The sequence below is a fragment of the Arachis duranensis genome, chromosome 1 (assembly GCF_000817695.3).
Source record: "Arachis duranensis cultivar V14167 chromosome 1, aradu.V14167.gnm2.J7QH, whole genome shotgun sequence".
Lineage (NCBI taxonomy): Eukaryota > Viridiplantae > Streptophyta > Magnoliopsida > Fabales > Fabaceae > Arachis > Arachis duranensis.
In genome coordinates this window covers 519,822-541,926 of record NC_029772.3, presented here as the reverse complement: position 1 = coordinate 541,926, position 22,105 = coordinate 519,822, and the positions used below count along the sequence as shown (strand labels likewise).

At 30.9% G+C, this 22,105-nt stretch overlaps 3 protein-coding genes across 3 annotated transcripts in view; all 3 read right to left on the bottom strand.

Annotated features, from left to right (window-relative positions):
* The window catches only part of LOC107488835 (salicylic acid-binding protein 2), a 9,039-nt gene extending 5,897 nt beyond the window's left edge, over nt 1–3,142 (bottom strand). The window contains exon 1 of the mRNA XM_052259800.1: nt 3,033–3,142. The gene's annotated coding sequence lies outside the window, so the exon portion shown is untranslated. The remainder of the gene's footprint in view (nt 1–3,032) is intronic.
* Nucleotides 3,143–4,696: 1,554 nt separating this feature from the next.
* Nucleotides 4,697–8,929, bottom strand: LOC107490973 (autophagy-related protein 101). Its single transcript, XM_016112097.2, has 8 exons — nt 8,660–8,929; nt 8,166–8,246; nt 8,014–8,050; nt 7,836–7,921; nt 7,480–7,575; nt 6,630–6,792; nt 6,346–6,511; nt 4,697–4,934 (listed from the first exon to the last, which is right to left on the bottom strand). The coding sequence occupies exons 2-8, from the start codon at nt 8,196–8,198 to the stop codon at nt 4,859–4,861; spliced, it is 657 nt and encodes a 218-aa protein (XP_015967583.1). The 5' UTR covers nt 8,199–8,246; nt 8,660–8,929; the 3' UTR covers nt 4,697–4,858.
* Nucleotides 8,930–14,055: 5,126 nt separating this feature from the next.
* Nucleotides 14,056–20,195, bottom strand: LOC107489538 (L-ascorbate oxidase homolog). The gene is made up of 9 exons (XM_016110586.3): nt 20,088–20,195; nt 18,480–18,629; nt 18,243–18,352; nt 17,227–17,497; nt 16,850–16,949; nt 16,412–16,754; nt 15,424–15,795; nt 15,241–15,319; nt 14,056–14,585 (listed from the first exon to the last, which is right to left on the bottom strand). Exons 2-9 carry the CDS (start codon nt 18,609–18,611, stop codon nt 14,385–14,387), a joined length of 1,608 nt encoding a protein of 535 aa, XP_015966072.1. The 5' UTR covers nt 18,612–18,629; nt 20,088–20,195; the 3' UTR covers nt 14,056–14,384.
* Nucleotides 20,196–22,105: the final 1,910 nt, after the last annotated feature.

Below are 22,105 nucleotides of genomic sequence, written 5' to 3'. Positions count from 1 at the left end.
AGGGTATAAATAAAAAATTTATAATTTGTTGATACATAAATAATATATAAAATTGATCTTTTTAAATATTTTTTAAAATGTATAAGTTATAATTTATTGATATAAAATTATAGATTATATATTTATGTTTCTATTATTTGAGTTAGTTCGTGAGCTTGAGCCAACTCATAAGCTTTCGGTAAGCCGAGTTTGAGTTTAAGAAATAGGCTCGATTGTTAATGAATCGAGTCATGAGTCAAGCTCAATTTTTGTGAGTGGAGCTTGAGCTTAGTCTAACTCGGTTCAGTTTGACTCACTTCTAACATTAGTCGCGCATCGCGTTCCACCCCATCATACACGCTCTTATTCCTGATGTTTTGCTTGTCGATAGGGCCGCGGCCCACCAACTGCATTAGCGTCTCACCGCATCGTGCTCATTTTTTCTTCTTCCTCTTCTTGGGTTTAGATGTTCTTTCTCATAGGTTTCGAATATTTCTTTTCTTATATTTTGGATGATTTGTTTTAATAGTTTTAGATGTTTCTTTTCTTAGTTTTCGAATGTTCTTTTTTTGAAATTTTATTCTGTTGGGTTTTAAATTTTTTTAAATGATTTTGAATATCTCGTTTTTGTTAGGTTTTAGATATTTGTTTTTGTTACGTTTCAGATTTTTTTATTAGGTTTTGGATATTCTCTTTACAACGACGTTTTTCTTCTTCTTGTAGGTTTTAGATCATTCTTGTTATTTGTTTTAGAAGTTTCTTTCCCCTAAGTTTTGAATGTGTCTTTTTTTTATATGTTTTGGATATTTTTGTGCCTTCTTTTTAGGTTTTGAATTTTTTTAATTGTTTTAGATTTTTTTGTCTTAATTTTTGAATATTTTGTTAAAAAATTAACTAAATTAAATTGATGATGACAAACATTATTTTTAGTGGGTTAATCACCTAATTAATGTTAATTATTTCTGATTAAGTGATGCAGGCCATAATTAGCCAACATGGCAGCAGTCCAATATAGAACAAAAAGAATTTGCTGGTGGGCTGTCTAAACAAAGGAAGCCCAAAGAAAAATAAAGAAAGGAATTCAGCTGGGTCAATTGGATCAAAGCCAACCTAAGCCCAATGTAGTTTTCTCAAGATGAGCTCTTCATGTACTTGCCTCCAAAGCAACGTTCCTCTTTTCAATTCGGATAGAACTCAGAGAAGAGAGAGAGTGCTTCGTTCCTAAGTCAATCACCAAAGAAGAAAGAAAGAGAAAGGTTAAGCAAAAAGGTTAAGGTCTAATCACCCGTATCAAACCATATCAAACTAAGTCAGAGGCTAAATGTGTTTTATTTCCTTTTGCATGCATCTTACTTTCTTCCCTCCTTCTCCAACTCTGTTACTTCAATTTGAAATATATAGAAAAAAGTAATTTCTGAGATACACTGCTATGAATAAAAGGTCAAGATTATTTTTTGGGGACCAAATAGCATCTCAAGAGTTTAGATGTGAAATTGCTATTGAAAATATTTTTTTTCTTTGCTGTTTTGAGGACTCGGTCAAGAAAAATTGATTTGCTTCAAAATTTCAATTTGGGGATTAATGGAAGAAAATGAACGGCTAAGCTGGTGTAACACACAGCTCGAGGAGTTGACTTGGAAGAGAGGATCTCAGCAACATACAATGAGATACAAAAAGAAAAATTTTGTTTCTGCTGAAGCAAGGAGAGGGAATCAAGGTTTGAAGTTCATGTTCTGAGAAGTCTCTCTGAAAGAGTTCATCAACTTGGACAGTACTTTCTATCAAAGAGGTATTCCACCATAATGAGGAACGAAATAAAAGTTAAGCAAATCTGGTTCATCGCATAGCAATAGAGGCTGTTGAAGCATCAATCTCCTTCATGTTTTACAGATTATAATTTTATTTTCAATGTATATCTTTCTGTAATTTCTTGAGTGATAAAAGGTTGAAAGAGAGAACTTATGAAAAAGCCAAAAAATGATAAAAAGTTGAGTGATACACTTAAGTGAAAAGTCTAGAGTTGTTTCAGATTTCTTTAGGTTGTTTACAATTTTCTTTTTATTTTTTCATTTCTTATTCCTTTTAAATACGCACTTGCATTATTTTATTTTTCATTAAAATTGTTAAGACATCATTCTTTAATTCATATTAATTCAATAAAATTCAATTTTGTTCAATTAAATATTCAAATCATAATTTTTTTTAATTAACCAAACTAAAATAAGTTAAATCTTCAATTTACTTATATTACTTTATTTTTCTCTAAAACTCCTAAAACACACCTAAAACACATAGTCCTTAAACCAAAATTAATCAAACAAAATTCATTTTTATTAAATCAAGTGTCCAAAACTAATTTCAATTTCATTTCTTTTAGTTCAAAGTTTGTCTCAAAAAGAGACTAACAAATTATTTCATTTTACCGACCCAAATTCCAATGATTTAAATTTACTTAAATACTTATAAAATTTTGACAGTATCTCTTCTAAACCCTTCAAGAGTTCCAACTAAACCAATATCTCTCATCAACCGCCTCAAATATCAAACCGTTTTTCATGTATATATAGAAATATGATCATCCAGAACACTCAACAATTTTCAATACAAACCAATCAAAAAAATCAAGAATCCCAACAATCAAGAAATCAAGTCAGTTATAGGCAACTCAACATTTCATTTACTTCTTAACAAACTCAGTTAACTAGTTCAATTTATCCAAACAGTTCAAGGTAATAATCCAAAAGATTCGCATAATCAAAAAAATATATTTTTCATATCGATATTAATTTATAACAATTTTTGAAAATAAAACAGATTTAAAAAATTGTCTCTATCTCAAATAGTTTAAACTCGCAAAATCAAACGCGTTTAAAAACCTTTTTCTCTTAGCCCGCAATTAGTGGCAACAAATTCGACCATTTTCTGCAGCAGCAACAGCCACAAAAGCACTATACAACAACAGTAACTCAAGCTTGAGATATTAACATAAGGTAATCCTTAGTAATATATAACAGAAAAGCGACTATAAGAATTCGGAATAAGGAACAACTCACCGAAATTATAAATTAGCGAGAGAAAGGAACATCGGTAGAGAGTTCCAGCGACAATGCAGCAATTTGGTGTTGCATACAACAGTCATTAACCTCATCATGCAAAAATCGAAACTCAACCCTACGTTACCAACAGACAATTTATAGATTTCTCATCAAGCCGCACCTGGGTTTGAATCCAAAGAGTGAGAAATAAGAACCCTCTTTTAATGTGAGTGTGAGTTAGAATGTGTGTAGTGTAAGACCCAAAAAGAAAAAAAAAGAAAAAAATGAGGAGAATCCATGGCTCCCTGCCATTTATCCATATACAATCCCAAGTATATTCTTTATGAGGCATTTGAGAAATGACGATGAATCTTGGATCTCAACCTGATTGAAGATAAAATCAAATGAGTGCTAAATAAGACAAAAAATTTTAGTCTTGGAAGGGTACAAAGTAGCTTCTAATTTCTACCACCCTCCCAATGAAATGTTCCCTGGATTTATGCCAAGAAGCAACTTTGGAGCACTATGGGATATGAAAATTCCACAAAAAACTATTTGTCTGGAAAGCTTTGTACCATGGCTTACCAATAAGATCAAAGCTACAAAAAAGAAGAATTCTCTCCACTAATCAATTGTGTCCTGTGTGTAATAATGCTGAAGAAACTGTTTAGTACCTTGTGCACAAGTCAAAGAAATGAGTCTAATTTTGCACATAACATATAGCAGGAAAAATATTACAGAAATTATGGTTGGAGCCTCAGTGTTAACGTGGCAATTGCAATTTGTAAGCTGGCAAGAAATTTAGTCATTTGAAAATAAAGATGTTAACTCGTTGAAGCTACAAGGATATTAGTTAAACGCATTAAAAATTGTAATCTTCCCCAATCCAATTTAGATTTTGTCTGGCAGGCACCTCATCAAAACCAATGATGGTTTTGGACGCTTGTCGACTATTCCAATTGCTAGTGGCTTATGATCTGTAATTTATTTTCAAGAAATGAAATATCGATCTTGGAAGGGGATAAAAAAAGAGGAAAAAAGGTCTTCTGTAAGACCCAACAATCCAATTAAGTTTTCTATGTTAATCAGAAGAGGAAGTTTAGGAAGTCAATAGAATATTTATACAATGTGTATAATAAGGGTATAAAAATATTTAATTTAGTAAGATATCAAATATTTTATACAATGTGTACAATAAAAGTATAAAAATGTTCAATTTAGTAAAATATCAGATGTTTATTATCCCTAATATCCAGATGGTTATTCTAAATAATATGAGTATATTGTATTTGAAAAATTAATAATAATTTATCCCAAATTTTATTTTTTAACTCATATTAGATTAAATAAATAGTCCATTATATACATTATACAAATACTATATTAACTCCCTAGTGAAATTCTTTTTTTTTAATTAATTTAAAAGAAAACATCATTAACGTTTTCATTACAAAAATAATTTTATTAAATTTAACAATATTAGACGATATTGCCGTTTTGTTTTTCAATCTTTTAAATTATTAAAATAGAAAACGGCATAGCCTTTTGTTATTTTAACGAATTTAAAAAATTACCCTTATTATTTTAACGAATTAAAAAAATTAAAATTGCAGCGCTCCCATAGCTCGGTGCAACACACATAATCGGTCATTTTAGGAGATAACCACCCTCGGAGTCCAATATTTTAAAATAAAAATGTTCACTATTTGCACCTATAGAATATGTCATATTTACAGAGAGACTGAACCTTGCCTTTACTTAGCAACTTCAACATTACATTTCAATCTTAAATCCAACCAGTAAGATTACATTTGATTTAACCCATCCACAACTCTACAAACTCTTTAACTTAGCATTGTTGGATGTCCTGTTTGGAGCATCCTCTTGATCATGTCCATTCCAAATGCAGAATCTGAGGAACTGTACAATGACAGCAGAATATTAAGATTCAATTTCAGAATAATGGTCACAGAATGAAACTACAACTCATCAGGAAGGTCCACAAGAAAGATCACAAGGGCAGTCATCTTCACCAAATAAAGACATTCTCAAGATCTAGGCTTTATACAAGATTTTTTGGTTGTACCAAAATAACAATATGATAAAAGTTAAGAGCATATGAATTACGGGAATATATTATTCACAAATAAGGAGATGACCATAACTTCATTGCCTCTAAACAAGAGTTCATTATTGTGTCATAAAGATTGAAAAACAACAGAACCAAACCTAACAAAAGAAAAATTTACCAACTCAATTATTAATTCAGATTTCAATCTGAATATCTTTCACCAATGAGAAAAACCTACAATTTATGTTTGTAGTAAATCAGCACATTGAATAACAATGACTTAGAGAGCAGATGGTGCAAGCATAAGGATGCTTGCATTTGTTAAAATGGTGATATCATGCCAATAATGCTAATATCATGCCATTCTGAGAAAACACCATTTCCTAATTTTAGATTAAGTAGAACAATATTGTAATGTCAAACTTGTACACCTCAAAATCTGGATTCTAAAAAATCAAAATATATGGAGATCCTGGGTTTGTGTCTCCAGTCTCCACAAAATTAAGGATAAAGAAATCAATTGATATAACATGCAGAAGTTTAAACCCCTTAGAATGTCCCACATGATTGGATTGGATTGGAATACTTCCGTTTTGATCCCATTTGTTGATCTTATAATCATACAACCCTTGTCAAATCCACCTTAGTTAAGATTCCATCATATTTTATTCATAGTGAAAAGGTACTGTGAGAATTTTCTCATAAAATACTACTACTTCCCCCCTAATGTTGGCAGTTTAGTGTCCAATATAACTAACATGGAGTATGGTGATTGGTCTTGAAGTTATCTGTTTAGATTTAGAATATACATCTCGCTTTGAAATCAGCAACAACAACCATTTCTTATTTTAGCCACCCAGTTTGTAAACAATGTGATCTCTCTATCATGGATCCAACATGCCTTGATGCCTTGCAAACTCATTGTCATCTCTAAATAAATCACAATCACAACTTACATGTTACTATAATTGCACTCTATTCCATGTACATCTTCTATGCTTTAACCAAAACCCTTTTGACTTTGAAAGCTTTATAGATTTTCTATATGTCACAATGAAGGAATAAAGATAGAAAACTGAAAAAGTTCATTTACACAATATCATACTGTCAATTCTACACACCAAGCAGAAAAAATCATCTACAATCAAAGCTAACTCTCAAAATTTAAGATTTTAAGTCGTCCGAAATAATAAACAATAAGAGGATATATGGAATGTGTAACCACAATGGATACAACCAAACAACGTAAACACAGCGCACCTGGGAATTGTAATTTCATAGGGAAATGAAACAGCACCCTCAAGATTTGGAATTGGAGGAACATGATCCTTCTTCTCATTAACAAATTTAATTATTTGAAATAAAACCTCACGAAGCGATGCTTCAAGTGCTGCACTTCGAGCATTTCTATCTTCCAATGCTCCCTCTGCAAATTAGGAAAACAGAGAGAGAGAGAGAGAGAGAGAGAGAGAGCCCTGTAAGTATCATCACAGAATGACTGAAACAGAAAAAGAAATATAGCTGCAAAATACAAGTTACTGCACCTCCCGGATCAACAACTTTGGCATGATGAGACTTGTTAGAATGTCCCTTTGGATGTTGGGCCACATTAAGATAAATATACCATTGTTCCCAATACAGGCGTTCAATCTTGTTACTGAACCAAGATGCCTGTTTGTTTTTTACCTCATAGAAAGATAAACATATCTGCATCACATTAATTCAGAAGTCTAAGATAAAAATTAAAAAATAATAAACTTCAATGCCCAGATGCAACAATTATTGCACATTAACTTTTTTAGTGTACCATAATCTGCAGATTGAATTGCATGAAACACTACTTCGTGTTTAAACTCTTTTTTGGATAGAAAAAAAAGTTTATTAGAAGGGAAGAGAATTTTAAAACGGGGATAAGCCATCCACACCTAGATACAAAAGGTATAGGTATGGTATAACCAAGACATAAAAAGACTAACTATAACAACAACAAAGTCTTATCCCACTTGGCAGGTCAACTACATGGCCCTATCATGCATCATGCCGCAGAAGTTCCATTCCTTTTACTACAGAATCGAGTTAGAAAATTGGATTGCATCACTATCGCAAACAGATACTCATGCATAACCAGTGATACAGATGAAGAAGGTCATGACATGGGCCAATATGTGAGCCAATTAAATCATATATCATCCAACACCAACAGTAATTCTAACAATACAGCCTTAGAAAGGAACAACACCATAAAAGATAGTAACATATTCAGAAACTTGTCACAAAAATCAGCTAGGTCATTGCTGAACCACAATAATTTCCTTTTAGTAGCACACTCAATAACAGATAGGTACAGCACGAAAATAAGCATAAAAAATTGAAAGCCACAAGCAATCAGCACACCTGACTCTTTTTGTTTGGATGCTTCTCCACCCAACAAACAAACTGGTCAATCTTTTCATCTATTTTCTTCTCAAGCTCCACCTCCCCACATTGCACCTATACAGGAACGGTGGCAAACTCACACATCAAATTTTAAACAACATAAGGCTAGAAAGTCAAGGCCCCAAACCACAGAAACTCGAATGTATTATTCCTTTTTGTTTATTTTAGGTAAACTCAAATATATTATTCATATCCATCATCATACATTAATCAACACAATTAACAGTATGTTCAATACAGAATTGGCAACTTAAAAGGCATTTAAGCAAACACATAATCACATGGCATTTTCAAGTCACTAAGAAAACACATACGTAAGTTATGTCGAAAAGCTCCAAGTCGACTTCTTTTGGACGCACAAGCCCCAAGGCCCGATGAAACACAATAGTGTGCAGTATGCCTGCAAAATTTCCCCTACTTCTGAGTTATCTAAATTCAACATGAAATATAAGAATTTCGAGAAGCAAGAGTGAGCAAAAAGTAAATATTTACATCGCAAAACTTCACGTATCTCAAAGAGCTCTACTTCCTACAACAACAACAACAACAACAACGGCGGAAAAACTTAATTAGAGATGGGAACAATAAGAGAGCATATGAAGCCAAAGTGTGGATAGATAAAATACAGTGGGAAAAGGGTTTACCAGTTCCTTGAGGTGGCAAGCCTCACAGTTCATAATGGAAGTAGATGAAACCCTAGCTTCGATTTGGTAACACTATTACGTCTGTAATAAATAGCAACACAGGATCAGAGGTAGCAATATGTATAGGGGGATAATCATCTGATTTATGCTATCATCTATCATACTCAATTTATGATATATTCAATTGTATCTGATTCATAACTTATCTTACAAAAGATATCTAATAAAACCAAGGCAAGAGGCAAAGTATTCAGTACTTCAATATATCATATGTATATGAATACAAAGCAAAAAATAGAGATGAACACGCAGAAACAGAAACAGAGCAAAACAGAACAAAATCACAGAACCTTACAAAGTAGAACAACCCTAAGCAGTTGAACATAGCAGAAACAGAGCAGAACATAATCACAGATTCAATCATTCAGAACTCAGAACTGAACAATATAATGGCAAATTGAGGTTGAGAGGGAGGAAGCAAGGAAGAGGCCTACCTGAGCTGATGAGACGGCAGCACCAAGACAGCGGCGAGCCGGCGTGGTCGAGGTGGAGGAGCAGCGGCGATATGGAGGTTTGACAGTCACGGCGAAGAAGAGGAGGAGAGTTGAGAGCAGAAACTCGGAGAGGAAGAGACGAGCCAGTGAGGGGCGAAATTGGGAATGGGTTTGGGAGGGGTTTGAGAGAGAGAAGAAAACCACGAACCCTAACCTTAATCTTCTCAAAATTGGCGAGAACGGTATGTGATCCAATTTTCCTTTCGTTTTAAATTACAACTTCTCAAAAAAATATTTTTTTGATTTTTGAAATGCTTTTACTTTTATTACTCGAAATTTACTAAACACACTAAAAAATAAAAAAAAAGATTTTTTTATTAAAAAAGATATTTTTTATCAAAATAATGGCGTCCAAACAAATACTAACAGCTTTTTAAAAAAGATATTTTTTATTTTTCTAGTATTTTTATTTTTACTATTAAAAATTTACTAAATTTATTAAGCACAAAGTATTTCATTTTTTAGCTTTTTATATTATTTTATTTTATTTTATTTTATTTAGTTTATTAGCTCATACCAGTAAATTGACAGTAAATTTGAAAATTTTGAGACTTTTTTTTAGCTACGTTTATTTAGTATAGTAGAATGATCGTATATACGTATCAGCTATATTTTGGACATAATACTCAATTTTATTTTTAATATGTATGATTAAAATAAGTTTAAAAATAGTATATATTATTATTATTTATAAAACAAAAATTTATTTTAAATACTTTATATAATTAAAAAATACAATAAAAATAGTTTAAAAAATTAACTATAATTTATCTAAAAAATACTTTATATTTTATATATATTATATCTTTGTGTCCTATAAAAATTTAAATTTTAAGTGTCTACGTATCTCATATCATATTATATTTTGTGTCTTTGTACGATAAATTAAAGAAATAGATCGCACTTTTAAAATATGTGCTAAATGTAAACAATTAGCCACGCTTTTAAAACATATCCATTAAACTCTATTATCATGCTTTACAAACATAACCTAAAAAATGTGGCTAAAAGTTTGAACAAAAGTGACATCTGCAAAGCACGTCAAAGAAATTGTGGCAACTTGCAAGCACTTGGTTTTTTAAGTAATGATTTGAGGTTTGTGAATGTTAGCCTTTTCTTCGATCTAAGGACATTGGCCCTTTAATTTAAATATATTTTTATTTATTATAATCTATTGGCACCTACTTCAATGAAATAAAAAGCATGTTTTTATGAAGATATTTGTTTAATCACAATGTAACTTATAAAAAAAGTAACAATTTAAAGAGAATAGTGCTTTTAGATAAAAGTAACATTTAAGGGTAACAAAAGCATGGCCTAAAGAGCAAAAGCGTGCCAAATTGAAAGAAAAACATGCACACTCAGTGGTCGTGACCACATGCCCAGTGTGCATGATTACAAATCCGACAGACAAGACTTACGCTTGGCGGACAAGATGCATGCCCGACGGCCTCCCTCTCAGCTCTTGCATGCCCAACAGATGAAGCACACGCCCGACGGACCTCCCTCCTAGACACATGCACGCCCAGGGTATACCCCTTCTTGGAAGGTGAAATTTCGGACTTTCGTCCAATTTTCTCTAAAGCAAGTCTAGCTTAAATACAATTACAACTCTCAAGAAGCAACAATTAAAACTCAAGCTTAATTATCCATATCATTAGAAACTTTAATCACATCCAAAATATTTAAGATTTCAGAAAATTAGTTATTAATTATTTCTAAAAACATAAAAGATTTTGTTGTTAAGATTTGTTTCTAGATTAGATTTGAATTATTGTTTTGATTTGAAATTGAAGTAAGTAGTTAGTTACCCTATCTTTCTTTTCGAGAGATAAGATTAGGATTAGTTTTAAATTTGAATTCTAGAATTAGGATATAAATAAGTGAACAACGTTCACAAGAGGCACGATCCTAGAGGAGGATATTCGGATCCAAACCTAAACATCTAGCTCCTCTATAATCTCTTTTCATTGTTTTTTTCTTTTTCACGGGTAACTAATCATTTGTCAAAGGATTAGGAGCTCTGTTTATGTTTTCTATGGGTTATTAATCTATGTTTATTTTATTTTAAAGTTTTATATTGATCTATTTCATCGTTGAGTTATTCGTTCTTTATTCGGATTAATCGTGTCAAAAGGTATGCTAATCTCGTTTGAATTCTTTTACTATAATTGAAAATTTTGATATTTGAATTAAAAGTTGAAAACTCTTTCACATGACTTCTTGAATTCGACTAGGAATAGTGGTTTAATTAGTGTGCGACACATGCATGATTTTTTAATCACTCTAACTTTGAATAAGTGACATATGATTTGGATTAGAATAACTTTTAGAAATTATGTTTTTCTTCTAAATAAGTTTTTGTGTTTAATCTATTGATTAATTAATTGACGACTAATTAATACTTAAGAAACTGAGAAACCAAGGAATTGAAAATTAGTTACCAAAAATTTGTCGTGAAAGATCTTTGCAAACTTCAAGATAAGTAAACAAGGTTTAATTTCTCTAAAAGTATAAACATCTCCAAAGTCCTTAACTCTCACCATCACTGTCTTCTCTCAAATCAACATTCAAGCTCTCTATCCGTAAGCATTCATGTATTCAAGCATTTAAGGTTCTCAAGCTCTCAGCAAGACACAATCTTGTCCCTTTCAAAATCATGTTTTATTAATCTAATTAGGAATTTAATCTAATATTTACTTGCTCAATCTTTTAATTTCCGTGGGAACGATATCCACTCACCATGGTATTACTTGAGTGATCCGGTGCACTTGCCAGTATCCGTGAGTTTTGATTTTCGCTCATCAAGAACTCATTGAAATTCATTCAAGTGATCTAATACTTGTTACCCCTCCGTATATCTTAAATTCATCAACATATTCAAGTTCAACAAATACAATTTATTATTACGAGACTTAGAAGCATACAATGATTCAATTTGATTCTACAAAGTCCTAGTATGAGTCTCATTAGCAATGTGATTGTAAATATTATCATCCACCCATTGCCTAACAAAACTAAAAACTTATTGGTGTTCAAACTCTCATTCTTCATCTGTTTTAGATTCTGGTTTTAGTGTAGAAAATATGGGTAAATGTAAATTTTTGACAAACAACAATCTTTTATTTTTTTCTTTTCATAGATGATAATTAGTACCATTCAAACTTATCATCCTAGTAGAATTATTTGTCTCCATCTTTCAAACAAGTTATAACCAAATGTCCAAAACTGACTCTAATGCTAAATGATAGGAATAAAACACACAATTTTCTACTTGCAATGATTAGAGGAATAACAATACCCACTCACAATAAGTATGAACAGCAGCACAATAATACCCAATAGTAGTAAAAAAATCACATAAACCAGAAATTAGAGACAAGCTAACACACCAAAATTTTTAACGTGAAAAACCTCTTCAATTTGAGAAGTAAAAATCACGAGTCACCAAGAACAGAAAATAACTTTACTATGATGAAAAATAGAGTACAAGAGAGTCACAAATTATTGCACAAAATGTGCATACAACAAGCAAAACCCAAGTTTCAAAGCTTATAAAACAAGAACAAGATGAAAATACCACAAAAATAGAGCTACTGTGTGTGGCCAACAGCTCCAGCTACAGATGTCAAATTGAAGATTTGAACGGTGAAAACAAAGAACCAAGTGTTTGAAACACATTGTCCAAATTTGAGCTCGATCCAACAGTTAATAAATTTGCAGCAACCAATTTACAGAGATAGTTTTGTATATGTGCGAAAATAACTTTCTCTCATCGTTTCTCTTTAGTGTTTGATGTTCTTCTTACAAATGAGACCTCTTTTACTTAACCTTAACTCACCTCAGCAACTTCAATTATCTATGGGCTTGAATACTAACATTTAGGCTTTTTCTCGACACTGGAAGAGAGCCCAAACCCAAAAGTTTTGTGCAGTAATTTGTGACTCTCTTGTACCCTATTTTTCATCATAGTGAAGCTATTTTCTGGTCTTAGTGACTCGTGATTTTTACTTCTCATATTGAGAAGGTTTTTCACGTTAAAAATCTTGGTATGTTAACTTTTCTCTATTTTTTTGTTTGTGTGATTTTTCTGCTGTTATTAATATTATTGTGCTACTGCTATTTATCATTGAGTGGGTATTGTTACTCTTCTTATTCTTACAAGTAGAAAATTGTATATTTTATATTTTTATTCTTTTCAAAATCAAGTATGATAAGAAGAAAAAGGTAAAAGGTGTCCATGATTATGCAAGTGAATTGCTTGTTGAATCTATCTTCTCTCTGCACTTGCATTTCGAGTAATAAGAAGAAAATGGAGGTTACTTTCTCCTACTGTAAATTAATAGTTGAAATTGAAATTTGAGATCAAAGTACAAGATTAAGGGTGTTGATTTAGCAAATATATTGAGGATCTCATACCCATGAAACTATTGTTGTCCATATCATCTCTGTGTCACATTACTCTGTTCTCAATTCTTGATTTTCTGGTCTGATTTATTGAAAGAAGAAGAAGACTTCAGTTGGTTCAATGCTCCAGAAAAATACAGAGACGGTGAAGCAAAATTAAAAAGCCAGCCTCATACTATATAACTGGTATCACAATAGCTTTTAAAGGAAAAAAAATAGAGTGAGAAATTTAGAACATCATCTCATGCATGCAGAATTATTTTCCTTCATTTTTTAGCTTCATTTTAGATTTTATTGTTATGACTATCTAATGTTTATCTTTCTGTAATTGAGAAAAATACAAATCATAGTAACATTAAATGAAAAAAAGCTACGAGAGAAAAACGGCAAGAGAAATACATTAAAAAAGTCAAAAAAAAATTTTTGTGTATTTGATTATTGTTGAACTAGGATTAGTTTTCATTTCCAAGTTGGGATAGCACTTGGTGACATAAAACCAGTTGAGTTTTTTTTACTAAGTTGGGATAACATTTGGTGACTGTTGAACCAAGTTGAGTTTTTTTTTGCCAAATTAAAAATACTTGGTAGTTACTAGACTTAGATAAAAATTTTGTGATAGATACTAAATGAATTAGGTTGTAATTCATTGGTATTTGTGCATGTAATCAATTTTATTATAGTTAAAAATCCGCTATAATTATAATAGAGACTAGATATAAATTTTATTGTATATAAAAACTAAACCATAATATATGTTTGTGTGATTCTCACGCACCTTTTTTAATTTATTTTATTTTGGTTTTAGAAACAAACCGATTTTTACTTTTTTTTTTGCATAATCTGCTTTTGCAAAAACTATTTAATAGAACTTCAATTTTGAAATTTAGTTGATTTAACCCCTCTTCAAGTTCTAGTATTACCAAGAAAGGTATTGGAAAAAAAACTTTATTATGATTACAAGAAATAATCTAATACAACATCAAATTGCACTGGCACCACTGCTCCTAAATGGGCCTCAATATTGGAACCCGATCTACTTTTCTTTCTTCATTGTTTGACAGTCACACTCTCGTAACTGAAGTTTCTAAACAAAATAATGATAAGAATGAAATTAAAGAAGATAAAAATCCTTTTACCAAAAGAAAAAGAAGATAAAAATCAGAGTTATAACTTACAACTTAAACCAATATATAATAATAATAATAATAATGAAATTAAAACCTCATCTCTTAAAGTCTACATAGAGTAATTAATATGATTAGTGGAGGTGTTTGGCCATGCCACAGAAGAGTGCATTGTCAGGGATGTTAGCTTCAGTGTATAGACTCTGCTCGTTGTTCCAGACCCTGAGATACAATTCCTGTCCCAAATATTGCCTTGGCCAAATTGCAGATCTCAAATTCCACATCCCCTTATTGTCCAAAGATACCAATATGGCACTCCATGATTTTGGATACACCTGTATATATAAATACATTCATGTATGAATAATAGCCATTAGTCCAATATATATAATAAAGATCTTTATGCATGCGAGGTAACAAGAGAAATATTAATTGAAATAATACGAGTTCATCTAATATTTTATAGAATAAATATTCAAATTAGTTCTAAAAAATGTTAGATAAGACATTTTGGTTCTAATGAATTTTTTATACTGACAAATTATTTTTTTATGGTTTTCAATTAAATTTTTAATAAATTTTGTTAGAATACAATTAAGTAAAAAAATATCACTATAAGACAAAATTATTCTCCCTTTAAAATTACATAGAAACTAATACACCAAAATCAGCTATCAGTATAAAATACATGTTAGAATATAAATACACATTAAAAATAAATTAAATCACATGTGTATTTATACACAAATATATTGTTGATTGATTTTAGTGGCTGATTTTAGGTATAAATAATATTTTTGTTAATGAAATTAATTTTTGAGAATTTTAAAATATAAAAATTTTATTAGGGATCAAAATATCTGATCTAAAATTTTATTAGGAATCAAATGGTATAGTCTCTCTATACTCAATTAAGAGGTCGCCGGTTCGAGTCCCCTATATTTGGTTAAAAAAAAATTGAAAAACAAATTAAGGATTAAGATTACTGACCTGAACAGTGTATCTTGGAACCGCATCAGCCAAGTTGTAAATGTTTCTGCTAGCAGGTGTCCATACGCCATATTCATATCTAAAATTAATGAAAAGAGGATTATATTATTAATTAACGAACATTCATGAAATCGAAATTGAACTTCACAAGAGCAAATGAGTTAGTTTTAATTTCTTGATTACCCAACAGCATAGAAGCTAGATCCGTCCATGTGCCATGACTGGATTGTGTCTTCATTGTTCTGGAAGATGATTTCTACGAAGTCATGAAGGGTAAGTCCTACCACAGAGGTTCCTAATTTGGCAGGGGTACCTGCAGGAGGAGGAACATCACTGATAGTGTTGAGGTTGAACACTCCTGGAATGTTGAACCAATCAGCAAGCTTCAATGCCGTGAGTGGATTCATGTGGGAGATTCCATTCACTGCATATCGTAGCTTGCCATGGATGTTTGCTTCAGAATTTGCCAATATGATTGTCCTTGTGATAGGGATGGTTCCATAGTGAAATGATCCTTGAGGATTTGGCCTTGCTGCGTTTGCTGTCAAATTCAACCTATTCAAACAACCATTAAAAGGTTAAAGAGAAAAAAAAAGTTTATACAAAAAATTTACATATTTTTCCCGACAGACCAAAGACTAATTTATTGCGGATCAGAGCTCTATTTAAGGGTCTGTCGCTGGTCAATAGGTTCACTTGCTTAAGCAGACAAGTGAACTGACCACTCGACCAATCCAAGTTGGTTGTAATAATTTATATTTATTAAGCCTTTGGGAATAATAATTTGGTGACAAGTATTGATCTACAAGAATCATTCTTTATGTACTCTCATTTTGACTTATTATTAAACTATAAATTTGGTGCGTCTCAATTAAAGTGATATTCACACTCATTTTTTGGATTATTTTTAAAAATACAAGTAATTTATTTTGTGTTTGATAAACAAAAAATCGTGTGTTTGTGTTTGCAGTATTTAAAAAGGGTGGAAACTCGAGTGCAGTCGACTTCATGTGAAGTTGATAATTGAGAGCCGTTAAATGATTTGACTGATTTGACTAAATTTTCATCTAATGGCTCTCAACTATCAACTTCACATAAAGTCGACTGCATTTGAGTTTTCGATGTTTAAAAGTTAAATAATATTATAGCCACAATAATAGTAATTAACTACCTGATGGAGTTGGCTTGTTTCATGGACCAATCTACATCAGTTGGGGCAATGGGCAATGGACCAGGGGCCTTAGAACTGGAGCCGGCATATTGAAGAGTGGCTGTGGTGGTGAGAACAATGGGAGTGAAGCGGCTAGTAGCAATAATGGTGTAGCCATTCACAGGCTGGTTAAGTGTGACCAAAACCGCCACTGATTGACCCACATGAATATCAAGGGACTCATATGTGTCCTGTAATGTGTGAGCACCTTCAACTTCAATCAGTTTCAATGAGTGCCCTTGAATCCTGAAGTTGATTGATGTTGTTAACCCAACATTGGACACTCTGAATTTGTAAGTCTTCCCTGCAAATAAATATAGTTGATTTCATTTTTATTTAGTTTCAAATAGTGAATATTAATGGAGATAGAGAGATGGTTAATTAGTAATTAGTTATTACCTGCTTGACCAGTAAAGACAGCGGAATCTCTTTGTCCATTGATGAGAAGAGCATCAGGAGAAGGAAGTTTCTTGCCAAAGTCCAATAGTCTCCTTAGTACCTGCAAATCAAAATTCTTTAGCCATCTATGTTTTTATCATCAATAGTTCTTTGATTTCTATGCAATATTTTGAAAGTCGGACCAGACTGACCAGTCGAATCGGTTCAATTAAAAACCGATGATGAAAACAGTCCGATCCACTATCAATAACTGAATGAAGAATTTTTAAAAGTTACTGAACCAATCAAAAATTGACTGATTGGACCGAATTAGTAACCGGCTGGTTCTAAAAAAATGCACGGTTTTGTGAGAACCGGCCAGTTTCTGAGAAACTAACCTTGTGGTTGGTCTTGTACCAATCACCAACAAGAAGGGTGAATTCAGCATCAGGAGCAGGGTAGGGAATGGAAATAACAGATCTTTGGGCAATGTTAAGTGCCCCAAAACCTCCAGCAGCTTTATGGAGCTTGGTTGATGGGAAATATGTATATGTTCCAATTTGATCTTTCAGTTGGAACTTGTATGTCCAATTGCTCTTAGGAGGGATTGGGCAATTTGTTCCCAATACTCCATCTTGCCATGATGTCCTTCTCTGCTTTATACCATTCCTGTTTGTTTTTTTTTTCCACCACATTCACATGATTTAATTATTATGCTTAATTATTTCCACCAAATTCCTAGTTTATCAGGAAGAAAAAAAAAAAGTATATGTTTTCAGTCTCTATAAATAAGGGTTTTATGATTTTTGTTTCGTCTAAAAATATTCGACTATATTAACTATATATAAAAAATCAGTTATTAAATCAGTTATTTGTATAAAATATATATTAAAATATAAATATATATTAAAAAGAAAAAGTCTAGGAGACCAGCAGTTTTATTGAATTTTGTCCAGCATGTAACCAGCAGAGAAATATGAGCCATTGAATGAAATCTCACACCAATCTCACACCATCAAATCATCATTGATGACTAGTTAATGGCTAACAATCACAAAAATTGCTGGCCCCTAAGCATTGCTCTATTAAAAATAAGTTAAACATCTCATGAATTTATAGATAAAAATACATAGTAATTAATTTGATAGCTGATTTTATGTGTGTGTGTTGAAAAAATATTTATTGTTGTTTATTTGCTACATATCATTTGGATTTTGGTGTTGCATGACAATATTTATGAAGACTAACGAAAATCAGTAAATAGTTATAATTACAGAAACTAACAAATCAAAATTTTTAAGGCTGAAGGATATTGTAAAATACTTATAAGAAAATATTTTGGGAGGACAAAGACTACAAAAAAGTTAAAGCAAAATGTTTGAGAAAATTAAATTACAAAAAAAAAATCACTAACCATGTGATGAGGAATTTCTCGTCAAGCTTGTTAATGACATTAACAACGATGTTGTCATTAGTGATGCCATCAATTGTAGGGCCTGGAAATTGGCCATTGATAAGAATGCCCTAATAATATATAAGATGTGAATTAAAACATTAATCACTTTAATTTAGCATGAAGTTAAAGAAAGGCATACATATATATTTCAAACTAAAATACATATACATAAAAAAGGATTATGCATTGTCTAACCTGTTGAGGAACCCCAAGAGGGTAAATTGTTCCATAAGTAACTTCCCATGTGAAAAATTGATAGCGATCTTCTGCTACAACAGAGAGAGCACCCAAAATTCCAAGAAAAGCTAGAGCCAAAGAGATCTTCATCTCTTGTATGATGAAACACTGCATAAATTAAATATGCAACAATCTTTTTAAATAAGAAGTGCTCTACAAATTACTAGTGATTTTAAATTTAAATTTTAAAAGTTTGATGTTTTTTTTGGTGTTTTCTCTTTCTTTTTGAATTTTAAAATTTCTTTTTCTAAACTGTTTTTAAAATTTTTCGAAATTTCAAAAATATTTTTTATTTTTAAATTCTATTTATTTTTTTTACTTAATTTCAAAATTTTAATAAAAAAAATTTGTTTCTTCTTTAATAATCTCATTGAGAGCTCTCTATACTTTGACATAGAGACTCTCACTTTTCTTTGTCTCTTATTTATGTATGTAGGAACAGAAATAGTGCACTATAAGGCTTAGTTTGGTAAAACTTTTACTTTTTAAAAGTAGTTTATAAAAGTTAACTTTTAAAAGATGGCTTTTTAAAAGTTGTAACATTTATGTTTGGTAAATCAAATCAAAAACAACTTTTAATAAACATAAGTAACATCAATTGTGTTTGGTAAAATAGCTTTTAAAATTTAAAAATACTATAATAGACATAAATGCAAACATTAAATTTGAAAATTAGTTAACATATGAGGTTATATTAGACTTTTAAATTTTGAAAAGCACAAGCCAACTTTGAAAAGCTCTATCCTAGGTGCTTTCAAAAGTACCCCGATCTTTTAAAAGCTGCAAGCACAAGCACATGATCTTTTTGATTTACCAAACACAAAATGAGGAGCTTAAACTTTTAAAAAGCACAAGCACATCTTCAAAAAGCTTTACCAAACCAAGCCTAAATCTAGAGGGAGAAGAACTTTCGACTCTTATACAGCCCCCACTTCTGACTTCTATGAGGTGAATACAGAGCTAGCTAGCATATCAAAATTTGTGTTACAACTAATATAGTATTATGCCAAATGTAGGAACAAAAATGGTTTCAAAAGTAGTTTATAAAATCTAATTTCTAAAAGATGGCTTTTTAAAAGTTGTAACATTTATGTTTGGTAAATCAAATTAAAAATAGCTTTCAATAAACGCAAGCAACAATAATTGTGTTTGGTAAAATAATTTTTAAAATTTAAAAATACTATAATAGATATAAATGCATGTATTAAATTTGAAAATTAAATAACATATGAGATTATATTAGACTTTTAAATTTGAAAAGCACAAGCCAACATTAAAAAGTTCTATCTTAAATGCTTTCAAAAATATCCCAATCTTTTAAAAGCTACAAGTACAAGTACATGATCTTTTTAATTTACCAAACACAAAATAAAAAATTTAAACTTTTAAAAAACACAACCACTTCTTTAAAAATTTTTACCGTAATGTATAATGTAATGCTTGCATCCCAAGAAATTGCGTAGGAAAGGAGTTGAAAGTTGAAAGGATAGAAGTGAATTTTATAGCTCAATAATATTGTTCAAATTACGAACAACTATGAATTTCTCAAGCTAAAAATGAACTTACCAAAACTCTAGCTTCGCCTTGGAGAGAAACAAATTGAGATGGAGAACTAAGGTGTTGAATTGAGGATGAAGTATGGATAGACTCGTATATATATATAATAAGACACAATAGAAGATGTTATGTGGAAGATGAATGCCAGGGTGGCCGGGGTACAATGTGTCTAGTACACATAATACTGCGTGTTGTAGTAACATGCATGGTGCATTAATATATTTTCAAATTAATTAACTAATAAGTTGACCACATTAAGTATTTCTTGAAATAATAATAATAATAGTCAAACTAATTTAAATTAGTTCATTTATATACTTAAACAAATATAAAAATTTTAAATTTTATTGTATAAATAATAATTTATTGACTTACAATAAATTTTTAAATAAAATTTAAATTCATAATAAATTAAATTTTAATTTGTAATAATAATAATAATAGTCAAGGCCATGCGGCGTTAGTTGGGGGAAAATTGTTAGTATATTGCTATTATGAGGGGTTTACATTTAATTGGGGGATTGCTTTTGATCTTGGACAAAGTTATTATTATTATTATTATTATTATTATTATTATTATTATTGGGTTAGAATGTGAAGCATAATGAGTTGGGAAAAGGAAGTGTTTAAGTCGGTGGTGTGAGGAAATTGGAAAATGGAAGAGTGGAGAGATCTGAACATAGCGGGTGCGACGCAGCCGATAGCGGATCCATTCCTCGTTCATGATTAATTAGTTTAGGTCTAGAATTGGAGTAAATTCTACGACCTTATATTATATCCAAATCTACAGCATATTATTCTATTTTCGTTAGTTCGTTGAATTGAAATTTTAGAAACAACCAACTAGGACGCGGGGGAGAGAGAGATTTTTTCAAGAGTTATGTTAAAAGATTATTAAAATTTATTATTTTAATTAATTAATTAACTATCAACTTAATTCTTTTAGTTTAGTTCTTTTAGTTTAGTAATCTAACAACACAATTTTGTTTATATAAGAACAAATTTGATTAATTTTTAAAATTTTAAAGATAAAATGACTTACTTCTAAATTTTCAGGGACTATTTTGATTATAAATAATTTTTTTACACTTCAAGTGACACGTGATATGTTAGGTGCCACTGACCTAACACGTTAACCAATCATCTTGTGACACGTAGCATTAACCTACCACGTCATCATGTCGTTATCATCTAATTAACAGAAGGATCAATTTGGCTTACGTTTTATTTTTAAAAGACTAATATAACTAAAAAAATCTTTTAAAAACTAATTTAAAGAATAGATGATATTTTAGGAACCAATTTGACTATTAACTTAAAAAAAATTAAATTTATTACGTGATCAAAGTGGACAAGCCAAGTAACATAATGTGTTTATTTGCAGATCCAAGGCTGGCACTGATTCGCGGATTAAATATGAGAAGAATAGGTTGTAGCGCAACATTTTAGTACTTCAACTTTTACTAATATTTTTTCGATGGATTGTTAATAGGCAGGTTTTGGGTATATCAACTAAGGAAAAAAAATTCCAAGCCGAAGTATCATTGAAGACAAGGTGATCGAATAGTGTGGATCTGTGTTGGTTTCATCACCTTCCCTTCTTTCTATGAAATTCTTTTTTGTTTTAAATAATGTTGTCCGTTCATAATATGTAAACCATAAAGAATTAGAAATACTCTATATAAAACACAAAAACATCTAATAAATATCCAACACATATTTTATGTATTTTGAGAAAGTTTGTCAACATAAAAGTGCATATATTTAAGGATTTTATTTTGAAATATTGTATATGATAAAGACGGTGTAAAATTGTATATTTTATTCAAGAGTAAAGTATTATTTTTGTTCTCAACGTTTGGAATAAGTCTTAAAGTTGTTCCTAATGTTTCAATCATCATATTTAAGTCTCTGACGTTTTAAAATTGACTCAATGTTAGGGATGCGTTAACTGAATTGATGGCAGGACAAAATTGAGACGATTTTGAAATGTTAGGGACTTAAATAGGACGAAAACGTTACGGACA

Excerpts from the sequence above, each read along its gene's own strand:
- LOC107490973 (XM_016112097.2), bottom strand. The coding sequence starts at position 8,198 with ATGAACTGTGAGGCTTGCCACCTCAAGGAACTG. Across the intron at positions 7,922-8,013 it reads GATACGTGAAGTTTTGCGAT|GCATACTGCACACTATTGTG; the intron begins GTAAATATTTAC and ends GAAATTTTGCAG. Across the intron at positions 6,793-7,479 it reads ATCCAAACAAAAAGAGTCAG|ATATGTTTATCTTTCTATGA; the intron begins GTGTGCTGATTG and ends AATGTGATGCAG.
- LOC107489538 (XM_016110586.3), bottom strand. The coding sequence starts at position 18,611 with ATGAAGATCTCTTTGGCTCTAGCTTTTCTTGGAATTTTGGGTGCTCTC. Across the intron at positions 18,353-18,479 it reads CTCTTGGGGTTCCTCAACAG|GGCATTCTTATCAATGGCCA; the intron begins GTTAGACAATGC and ends ATATATTATTAG. Across the intron at positions 16,755-16,849 it reads TGTCTTTACTGGTCAAGCAG|GGAAGACTTACAAATTCAGA; the intron begins GTAATAACTAAT and ends ATTTATTTGCAG.